Genomic DNA, 11,923 nt, shown 5'->3' on the forward strand with positions numbered 1-11,923 from the left:
TGAGTGTTTATAGAGCGAAAATACCTAACGCTCCACGAGGCTCCGGCAGGGGATGGTGACGAACCCTGCTGTACTCTTTCACCACAACTTTTTCTCACTCTTACTTCCTGTTTCTGTTGTACCTGTAATTCAAAGGATCAGCCTTGTCACACTGCGTCACGCTGAATATCCCCGAGAACTACGTTAAGGGTACACGTTTCTGTGGAGTGCTCAGCCACTTGCACGTTAATTTCACGAGCAGGCTGTTCCGTTGATCGAATCAACTGGAACCCTCGACGTCGTAAGCGACGGAGTGCCAACAATAATACTGGAGCTATTGTCGCTTTACGTATTTTGTTTCTATACGACATAATTAATGTAAAGTGTGTCTTTATTTTCTGAACATTTTCTTCTTAGTGTATATGCTTATGTGAGAATCTGCTTGAGTATGTATAGGCGCATGTGGAATTGTAGCATGTGACTTCACGGGAGAAAGAGGAAAGAGTGCACATGTCAATGCGTTTCTATGTATTTTGTTTTACACACCAAATATAATACACATTTGCGTAGTTAGAGAGCCCTTCGTATTTTATTTGCTATATCCGAAACACTTACTATGAAGCCAAACACTGAAAGCGAGCAATTTTTTACAAACTAGACTCACCAACTGTAGTTTCAACTTCTGACGGTTTTTCTGAACGAAAGTTAAAATAAAGTGAATTAATTACATAGCGCAATTATTTCACATACAAATATAAATTTGTGTTTATGTAAACACATTTTATGTATCTATATTAAAATACATTTATCGAATAGATAATTTCCTTTCTTTAATATTCGAGCTTCATTTAATTGATACATGTTTACGTATGTCATTCACACTTTTGTAAATATTGTTAATAAATTAGAATTAGAAATATTTCTTCGTAAGTTTTCATGAATACACAAAGATATCAATTTTAATGTTTATAATATAAAGTATTGTATATTATTGTAGAATAAACTTATATGAATTTTGATGAATATATGTATTTATTTTAAGAGTGCTTACCTATGCGAGATTCGGTTTCTGTAACAATTTCTGTGAAATTAACAATATAACAATTACCTAATGCCTTGATCAACTCGTAAAATCTACAAATTTTAAATAGTCTAGATGCAATAAAATGTGTCAATAAATCTACATGAAAATATTTATGGATACTGTTAGGATATTTAGGATAATATTTTAAAGTGTAACTCACTATGATTTTGATTTAATTATTTAATGAGATTAATGTTTATTATTTAATACAATTGTGAAGACATTCCGTAGAGCAGCTTGTGTCTTCGATGTACATCATTTGACGCTGTTTTGACTAGCTAAAAACTAGTACTAATGAGAGCTAGAGACTTAACCCTGCGATAACGTGGCCTCCTAATCAGGGAAAAGTATTGTATTCTCAGTCACTTACGAGGGGGTGGGTGAAAATTTTTGAGCCTTCAAGACCTTTGAACCTTGAAGTGTTGTACCTTCAGCAGAAGTCTTGTACCATGTTTTGTTTTTGTAAGGCTCAAGACTTTTCATACATCCCTCGTAGATGCCGAAGTAAGTTCCAAACTAATGGAAATGTAAAGTCTCGAAATACTATAGAGTTATTATATATATATATATATATCTTAAATTTAATATAATTAATATGCGTTACATATTTATTCGAATTAAGGCAAATTATACTGCTAACATGTATACTAGTAAAACTTATTATGGAACCATACCTTAATAGGAAATTAATAGTAACAAAAATATTCATATGTATGCTTTATGTTAAGAATAACTAATTAGAAAACACTCACCGACTGTGGTTTCGGCCTCAGAAGGTTGTTCTAAGATTTATATACAAGCAGAAAAAAAACAAATATTAAAAAAAAGGACTACCTTCTACACACATTATCATACATTTCGCGTTATTTTCCGCTTCTACACGATGCTCTTACGTAATCTATATATTTGCACAATCTTCTATTTGTAGGGAAGGTAAGAAACAAATTATAGTGAGTTATTAAATGGCCAGTAATTGTAATAAACTGATAAAAGTTTCTTTTAATCCACGATTTAATATTTTATGATATTATGCAGTAACAAATGTACGACAATATTTTGACGAGGTTAATGTGAAGGTACTTTGAATATTTTCAAATATATATATATATAGACGATTCTGGAAAGAATTACAAACACAGTATATAACATGTAATTTCAGTCTATTTGGTAATTTTTAAAGTAGATGAATGCTCACCTATCGGACGCTCGTCCTGTGTCACAATATCTGCGAAATTAATAAAATAATAGTGTAATTGTATCTGGCATTTGGGAAAATAAACCTACCAACGACATTAGAGCTAATATCTAAATGAGAACTCCGAAAATTATAGCGATTTTAACTTTATGTACATTGCGCGCAAATATAATCGATACATAGCACAGGTTCAAGATAAAAGCTACATGACATTCCAAAATAATTATTACACACGATAGTAATTATATTATCAATTATATAATTGCGGTAAAGTCATACATGCTGTTTCCGTCGCATATATACTGTATTATAATAGCATTTAGGGTAATATATCTCTACAAAATCGATATATGGATAAAATGACAAATGTGCTTTTTCGACTAATTTATCATATGAACATTAAGAATATCACCGGACTTATCGCATAGCCGTTGGATCCGCTTTTAAAGAAATTTGCAGCATATTTCTTCTTATTTACAAAAAAGCAAAATATAAGAAGAAATTACAGAACATGAAAACATTAAAATGAATCTCAGCAACAAACAGTAGCGATAAATTATCTCTCACTCACCAACACTAGATTCCACTTCCGACCGTGTTTCTAGAGAAAGATAAAGGTAAATATATACCTCAATCAGTTACCAAAAAAGATATTATCGCTGTCAAATACACTAATTAGTTTTATGACGAAGATTATATTTATGTGCTATCCTATTCATAAACACACACACACACATATATATATATATATATATATATATATATATATATATATATATATATATATATATATATATATATATATATATATATATATATATATATATATATATATATATATATATATATATATACATGCATATGAACATACATATACACATAGATACATATATAAATGTATATGATATACATACATATATGTATGTAAGACTGGACGTCTTCCATTCTAATTAAACTTTAGCGGACTAAGTTCATCTACCATGGCACTAGAACTTTAATGATATAGAAAATTAGTACCTAAGCCATGTGCAGATGGAGTAAAATTAAACTATTTAATTACACAAATATAACAATTACAAATGAATGTTGCAGAAAAGTTTCAGATTTTAATACATTACCTGTTCGTGTTACTTTTTCTGTTACAATTTCTGTGGAATTAACAAAATATGTAGTTAAATATTTGAAAATTACTTTGTCTATACGTTTCTCTAATTATTTGGCGCATTGATTCTTAATTCGATATGTAGAATACGTAAATGCATATAAATTGGATATATATATACATACACACACACACACACACATATATATATATATATATATATATATATATATATATATATGCAAATATACCTATATCTGATGCATATATCAGAAAAGCAAAACAGTTCTAGCTGAGATTTCGTGTAAATCTCCTTAAACTGTTGACTGTTGGTCACTTATTCAAGAGTAGACGTCTGTTCTACTGCATAACGAAGAGTTTTACTATTATGAAATAGCAGCATGAAACGAATGTCACATCTCAAAGAATATATCGCAAAACAACACCTGAATGCGTTTTTAGGTAAAAACTGAAATTATTGGTACTATAAAATATATTCACAAGGTAAAATTCCCTGGAAATAGTTATTATCCTAAGATCTTTCTCTGCTTTCTCTCGATTGCTAAACTACAAGTGCTCTATGAAGTAAAAAAAAAATAACACATTCCATGTATTTTGTCCTGGCTGTAATTATTTCCATAAGTACTGAAATGCCTTACTTCAAAAATGCGTAATTAATAATTCACATGTTATATCAAGTTGACGATTTTTAAAAAGAATGAAATAGTACTAAACATAATTACTACCGACTAGATATTTTAGGAACTTCGTAATAACTAAGCAAAAGAAGTAATGAAATTGTGAGAATTTTGTGCATTTTTCTTTTTTTTTTTTGTTGTTGATATAATTCCCTGAATTTAAATTTCTAATCCCGTAAATTATTATTAAAAATTATCTCACTTGGGAAACCTGCGACCACAGAAGGAAACACATGAGTAAGAAGAGCATAAATTTTGGAGATTTACCAAGTTTGTGCATTGCGAAGTTTGATGAAGATACGGTAGAAATCCGCATTAATTACTACTAACAGAAGTGGATGTAAAAATGATTCAGTTAAGTTTGTCATGCTCATTTTTCCATGAGCTCAGAAAGAGATTTGGGGTTGTGCAGTACACGGAGTCACTTTCATGATTCAAATGGTGAGGCCTAGTATTTGGAGCAACTTCGAGGGTTCTAGTTACGTTCTTTTTTAAGAGATGGATATTTTCTTGATAGGTACAGTGCTTTACAGTGATAGGTATAGCGGTACCTTTGCGATGCTAAACGAGACGAAATTTGCATACCACTGTTAGAGGATGTTTTTGAAGTAATTATTCTTGGAATCAGCACATGTTTCACGTGATTTGTCTAGGTTTTATGTGAATGAAGGTTGATGCAGAAGGTTAGGAAATAATGAAGTGTGGTATTATACACATAAGAGAGGTTGCTGCCGGAATAAAAAAAGTACATCTATGGGATGTAAAATGAGTAATGTAAGAGCAAATTCCTAGGGCACCATTGAATATGAATCAGAGAGAATTGTATAAGTATATACCGCGATATGTCGATCTAACCGAGGAGCCACCTATTGAAAACACGAGAAACTAATGTGCCTCGTATACAGTACTTTAGACAACAGAATCGCGAGTCAAACGTAGTTGAATGCATGGAGGTGCGTGTTTATGTATGTATGCGTATAAGTGTAAGTGTGGGTGCATGTTTCTGCTGATGGATGTGTGTGCTTTGTTACTGCAAGAAATTGATACTGACATAATAATTCAGGATTAAAGTGAGACTACATAAAAATCACAACTGATTCGCTACATATATAATCGAGCAAAATATTCATTAGAATTTAGACAATATCTTGCACCATTCATTTTAAAGATGTATTTTACAACCTAGTTCAGGGGTAGTCTTCGGTTATTTCAAAAATATAAATGAAAAGGAAATAAAGCAAAAATGTAATTATGAAAAGCAGACAAACGAAGTAATTGACACCAGATATAAGTTAGAAATGTACGAATTTTTCAAGGAAAATAAATTTCTTGAAGAAAAAGCGCAAAGCAAATTAAAAATTATGCATACGTAGCCATTTTTGAAGTCAGAATTACTAAACGTCATGTTGTCAATATAAAATTGACTTAATATACAGATATGTTCTAAACGTTACATAATATTCAGTTCAACATTGCTTAGCACAGTCGGGCCGTTGTAACTCCATAGTTTATATTTCTAATATTCCCTATATTTATTCCTTATATGAACAGGGAAGTCAAACACTGAAAGCGTGCAAAATTATTCCTAAGTAGACTCACCAACTGTAGATTCAATTTCAGATGTTTTTTCTGAATGAAACAAAATACAGTACAATGAGAAAGTTGCAGAAATAGTTCATACATAAACACAGATTTGTGTCTAAAATTGTTGAAAAAGTTATGTATATAAATATAGTATCGTTATGTACATAAATATTGCATTTGTATTATGATACTCATAATAGCATTTGTTATCTTTACATCTAATATCATGGATTAATTGCATCAGTAATATTTCCTGGGTATATTTTCATATATTCAAAAGGAAACTATGTGCTTACCTATTCGAGATCCCGTTTCTTTAATAATTTCTGTGGAATTAACAACAGGATCAGTTAACTGTTGTCTTTATCAATTCGTAAACTAAATAAAACTTCCAATATTTATCACTGAATTTACACGGAAATATACGTCAGCAAACTTTCATGTTAATTACTGTACTCTTACATACCATGGAGAACATGATTTGATATTGAATATGTAATATGTATTCACATAAGATATAGCTTACATATTAGTTCGTAATTAGATAAATTATGCTATTAATCTTTATCCTAATGAAAGTAATAACAATAATTATATTGACATACTAATATAATTTTATAGAACCTAATTAGGAAACACTTACCAACTGTGGTTTCGACCTCAGAAGGTTGTTCTGAATATGGAATAAAAGATTATGATAATAGAGAACTTACGTCAAATAGAAACAGATGAAAAATATATATCTAAAAATATTTTGTGATTGCCTTGCCTACACTTCGAATTTTTACGAGCGCGTGTGTATTTATCTACACACACAAATACATGCATACATACATGTGTGTGTGTGTGTGTGTGTGTGTGTGTGTGTGTGTGTGTGTGTGTGTGTGTGTGTGTGTGTGTGTGTGTGTGTGTGTGCGTGTGCGTGTGCGTGTGTGCGTGTGTGCGTGTGTGTGTTTGAACATATATATATATATATATATATATATATGTTCAAATTATTAAGATTTATAGATGATGATTTTGAAAAAAATTACATATCCAAATTATATTAAGTTTCAGGCCTATTGCTATAATATCGCAATATCTGAGAAATTAATCAAATGTATTGCAAATGATTCTTACAAACTTATGCATATTTAATTATCAATGATATTGAAATGATACATGATAAAAGTTAATTTTAGAATTTATTACTGTTTACACGGTACACGACAAATTTGTGTGAATCACTTTTCTTTCAGCGTCAGACTTTTCTTTTAGGTGCATTGTTGAACAGACATACGAGCAAATACGCGTTGAAATCATTTAAAACATTCATTTTAAATATTATAATTTGGTAACTCATAAAATCAGCAATGTTAATTTTGATTCTTGGCAACATTAAATCTAATATGCATTTATAAAATGAATGAAAAATCATCCAATATATTTGGGAATATATTGGTTGACTAAATAATTCGGTAAATCGCAACAAAAGCTACACGACATTCACGTTTCAATACGAACATATTTATCAAAGGTCACACTATTTATTACATAGTGAGTATGATATGAAGTTGCATTGTATTAAAATGGCGTATATGTTTCTGATTTCTCAACGAAATCCTTATGTGGAAAAATAACGTGATTTTTTTACTACTAATACATTAAATGAAAATTAAATTTTACTGTAACACATAATCGACTAATAGAATAGAGCGCATACTATCCTTCTCATATGTAACGAAGCAAATTTTCCGACTATAATTAACAAGAAACGATAAAATGACATACGAAGACATCGAAGTGACACTGAGCAACAAGCACAAGCAAGGAAGTCATTTAAGAATAATCTCTCACTCACCAACTGTAGATTCCACTGCAGAAAGTTTTGCTAATCAAAGGATAAAGGCAAATATATTTCCATCAGATTAATCGCATAGGGAAAATAATACCGACGAACGCTAAATATACGAAGGTGGGCTGAAAAGTTCATAGGCTGTCAATGAAGGAGTGACATCTTGCATACATTAATTTCAATACTTCTTAATAATAACTGCATTGTTTTTATCCGGGTAAACTGAAACCTGACTATTCAAAGTAACTAGCAGCAACTTCTCTTGAAAATGGGCAAAATTTTGCACTGTGGTGTTATGAAGTACATGCAGAAAAATGATCTGATCCCCAAGGAAATTCATGCCAACGTGGTTGCTGCATTAGAGAATCAGTTCCGGTTTTAACAGTGCTATAGTAAGCAGCTGAATTTAGGAGGGGGAAAAGAGAGTTTTGAAAATGGCCCAATGTCTAGATGTCCTGCAACTGCCACCACCGAAGACAACATTGATCGTGTTCACCACATGCTGACGGATGACAGGCGATTGGCGATAGATGAATACTATTAGCAGTTAATACTATTAGCATATCCCGTGAGAAAGTTCAGAATATTCTGCACAATGAATTTGGCATGACGAAGGTCTCAGCTTGATGTGTGCGACGTCTTCTGACGCCTGATCAAAAGCGCATCAGGCCGATCGCATCACGATAAAAAACCTGACGTTGTTTGAGGCAGATCCAGCTGGCTTCTTCGAACGTTTCATAACCCAGAATGTATTGACTTCATCATATTGAGCCAGAAATAAAGTGAGAATCTATGCAGTGGAAACACCCCTTATCACCTACTTCAAAAAGATCAAGGTCGTTTCATCTGTAGGGAGGGTGATGGTCTGGGGGTGCAAAAGGTATTGCTTATTTGACTATCTTCGAAAGGGCCACACCATCAATGGGTAGTACTATACCAGCTTGTTGCGGCTGTTACGAAAGACTGTCAAGATCAAACACCCAGGAAAACTGACAAAAGGGGTCTTGTTTCAGCGGGACAGCACACAAGTCCTTGGTCTCAATGGTTGCTGTGCGTGACTGTGACTTTGAACTGATTGATCACCCTCCCTATTCTCCTGATTTGTCTCCATCTGACAATCATCTGTTACTCAACAGAAAAAAACACTTAGCTGCGAAGCAGTATCGCAGTGATGATGACGTCATATCTGCTGCTGTTGTTTTTTTTCTTCTTTTTTGACAAATAGGAGGAAGTTTTTCACCAATGGCATCCAAGCATTGCAACATCGATGAAAGAAGTGTATGGATCGCAAGGGAGACTATGTTGAAAAATAAACCTCATTTGGTCGCATTCCATCAGAGTATCTTAGTCAGCCTATGAATAGTTCAGCTGACCCTCGTACTGAGGAAATACATGTGGTTCTTGTAAGCGTTTTGAAATTTGTTATACTTCAAATAAATTTCGGTTAAACCCAACATATAAAAGCTTTATAAAGATGAGTTTCTACGAGAATTACAATTCATTATATAGTAAGAGTAGATGGAAATTTTAGTATGTAAATATTGTGAAAAACTTAGAGATTTTATTATATCTATATTGTAAAGAACAATACTGCACTGAATTATTTTATAGTTAAAACGTTTATGGAATTAATTAACTCGTAGTTACGAATTTCAACAGCTACTTTATAAATGGATACACAATAATGTGGCGATTATCTGAAGAGATATGTGAGCAAGTAATCAAAAACGTTGATACAAAGTTACAAAATCTCAAATCAGTACTTTGTTAAACATCTCGAAAGAGAAAAGTTTTTAACTTTCAATTTCTTTAAATCGAAAAACCGATGTAGTTAACATCGAAATTTGTGTTTCGTGCTTTTGTTTGCACTATTAAAGCCGGTATGACAGTCTTCTCCTTTAACCCACTTTCTATAATTCGGTTGTTTGCTTTAAATAAATCAATTGCTGATTCAATAACTTATTACTCTAATAAAATATTTCTAACGCAACTCTTTTCAAGCAATTACATCTCAATTCTTTTTTTTCTTTTCAAAGTTGTTCAATACTTCTTGATCAGTTTTTCCATAGATTTAGCCATTGTCTAATTCGAGTATTCAATATTTTATTTCTACCATATTGTGGATTTAAATCTACATTGGAGTACTTTGTCTTCTGGAACAGCGCCATCTACTAAGGTATTACGGCGTGGGATCCGACCCTGATCTACTTGTTTGTGAAATTCTTAAACACAAACCTTTACATTACAGGATACATTCCTTTCTTATTCCTAGCAATTTCAGAGGCTCTGAAACGATCATGGGCGAGGCCCTTTTTCCACTTAGTTGTAAAAATCAAACATATACATGTGATAAGAAATTTTACCAAGAATATAAATATATATGAATTATTAGGTTCTTTCGTTTTTGAGTGGTATGATCTAAATGTAGACACTAAACACCAAAAGATAAAGACATGAACTATTTCAAATTAAAAAGTGAATTCAAGTCAATATTTCTGCATGAGAGAAAAATGTTATTAACAGGATAAAATTAAGTCACGATTTATCCGTTTATTTGTAAGATGAAACATAAATAGTATTGCAGCTAGCAATGACACAAGCAATGACACAAATATACACGTCACATAGAAAGTATTGCTAAGTGTTTACTCAATATTCGTTATAACTGAAACTGCAGAAGAAGGGTGTTCAGAACTACGGGAATCAAATAGAGCTAATACACTGACAATCAAAGCAAAAGCAAGACATTTATAGATAATAATGTCTCACTCACCTACAGTAGATTTCACCGCGAAAAGTTTTTCTGGTGAATGGCAGAAATAAAACAATCACATTAGATACTTTAGAAGACGCGTGAGTAGCAAAAATTAAAATTATATATATATATATGCACAAAATAGTTCCTAGCGCTAAAACAATTTATTTTGTCGCGTGAAATATGCATTACAAAAAGAATTGAGTATTATTGCCAAAATACAGAAGAGGTAGGAATTATGAAGTAATTTTTATCTAGAAACAAATCATAAAACTGTTGGAATATCATCATAAGAAAAGTATATAATTATGTTAATAGTTAGTTTAGAGAAAGAAATCTCAAGCCGTTTTACATATGCGAGTTACATATTTCTAAACAATTTCTGCAGAATAACTGGATATTTTTTACAATTTGTCAGCTCAGTTATTATATTAGCACATGCATACATAAAAAAGCGAAAAACCTTGATAATCACTCATACACACATATAATTGTTTATTGATGTGTGTTTTTATATGTAAATCTGTGTAGAATTTGAAATTTTTAGATGAATTGTTGATAAAAATCGATGTGAATTAGTTGTTGATAATATGGTTCATTAATATAATAATGTGATCGCATATATTATATATTTACTTATTCTGTAATATATCTCAAAGATTTTACAATATTAGTGATATGTTAGGAACGTTTAAATTCTATGGAGTAACTATCAACGTAAATAGCAACATCCGTCCTGTAATATTAGTACATAATAAAAAAAAACAGAATATCACGAACGTAATAATACATGTATTACACTTCCGAACGAAAACATTATACATCAGTCATATTTGCTATGACGGAGAAGCAAAAAGCAAGCAACACGTTAACATGTTCTGCTTGTTTCAATGTTACAAATTACCTAACATTAAGTTGCTTGATATATATGTAAAAATGAGTTCTACATTTTCATATATTAACCAACATATATTAAGCGCACATGAACTGAATAATTAGCCGGCAGTAAACATTTAGAATGTTCGGTATTATATTTGTACAGGATTAAACGCTTGTGCATGCATAGCGTAAGCGTCAAGACCTCGTTATATAGATGCATGTAACTTCGGATTTCCTCTGTTTAAGAACATAAATTTACACATAGACAGTGAAGCGAAATATAAAAGCATGGGTGGGGATGTTTTGTATATCACTCACCATATGTGGATTCAACATCTGATGGTTTTTCTGAAGGAAATTTAAAATAAGATCCAATAATTGTCTAACTGAAATATATATATCTAAACATACGATGAACACACATATCCTCATTTCAACCAACATTTACATATAAATAATTTGCATGTTGGTGTCTATGTTTTCTTATGAATATATTTTAGTGAAATAAAAGTGTGCCAGTTATTGAATGGTAGCGATTCAATCACAACAATGGTGTGTACAGAATATTACAAGAGAAAATTTTCATATTGAACAATGGAAATTCTTTGAATGAAAATCGAAATTCGTTTCAAGAATAGTAACAGAATGGGTCCTAGATAAATAACTTGCTTTTAGGGGATATTTGATTTAATGAGAGTGCACTGATATAGTTGTTAGTACAAGTTGGCTCTGATCGAGCGGATCTCTAACCAGGCACATTCAAGTCATGGTTATCCCTCTGTGTGTGTGTGTGTGTGTGTGTGTGTGTGT

General features: G+C 31.6%; 1 protein-coding gene across 1 annotated transcript in view; it reads right to left on the bottom strand.

Moving 5' to 3' along the window:
* The window catches only part of LOC106869541 (obscurin), a gene marked incomplete at its 3' end in the record, with an annotated part of 380,350 nt that overhangs the window by 139,833 nt on the left and 228,594 nt on the right, over positions 1-11,923 (bottom strand). The window contains exons 87-98 of the mRNA XM_052970280.1: positions 11,432-11,461; positions 10,253-10,282; positions 7,486-7,515; positions 6,286-6,315; positions 5,939-5,968; positions 5,658-5,687; positions 3,377-3,406; positions 2,830-2,859; positions 2,259-2,288; positions 1,816-1,845; positions 1,031-1,060; positions 644-673 (exon numbers count right to left, since the gene is read on the bottom strand). Coding sequence (XP_052826240.1) covers positions 644-673; positions 1,031-1,060; positions 1,816-1,845; positions 2,259-2,288; positions 2,830-2,859; positions 3,377-3,406; positions 5,658-5,687; positions 5,939-5,968; positions 6,286-6,315; positions 7,486-7,515; positions 10,253-10,282; positions 11,432-11,461 — 360 coding nt within the window. The remainder of the gene's footprint in view (positions 1-643; positions 674-1,030; positions 1,061-1,815; positions 1,846-2,258; positions 2,289-2,829; positions 2,860-3,376; positions 3,407-5,657; positions 5,688-5,938; positions 5,969-6,285; positions 6,316-7,485; positions 7,516-10,252; positions 10,283-11,431; positions 11,462-11,923) is intronic.

Source organism: Octopus bimaculoides, chromosome 1, assembly GCF_001194135.2.
Source record: "Octopus bimaculoides isolate UCB-OBI-ISO-001 chromosome 1, ASM119413v2, whole genome shotgun sequence".
Lineage (NCBI taxonomy): Eukaryota > Metazoa > Mollusca > Cephalopoda > Octopoda > Octopodidae > Octopus > Octopus bimaculoides.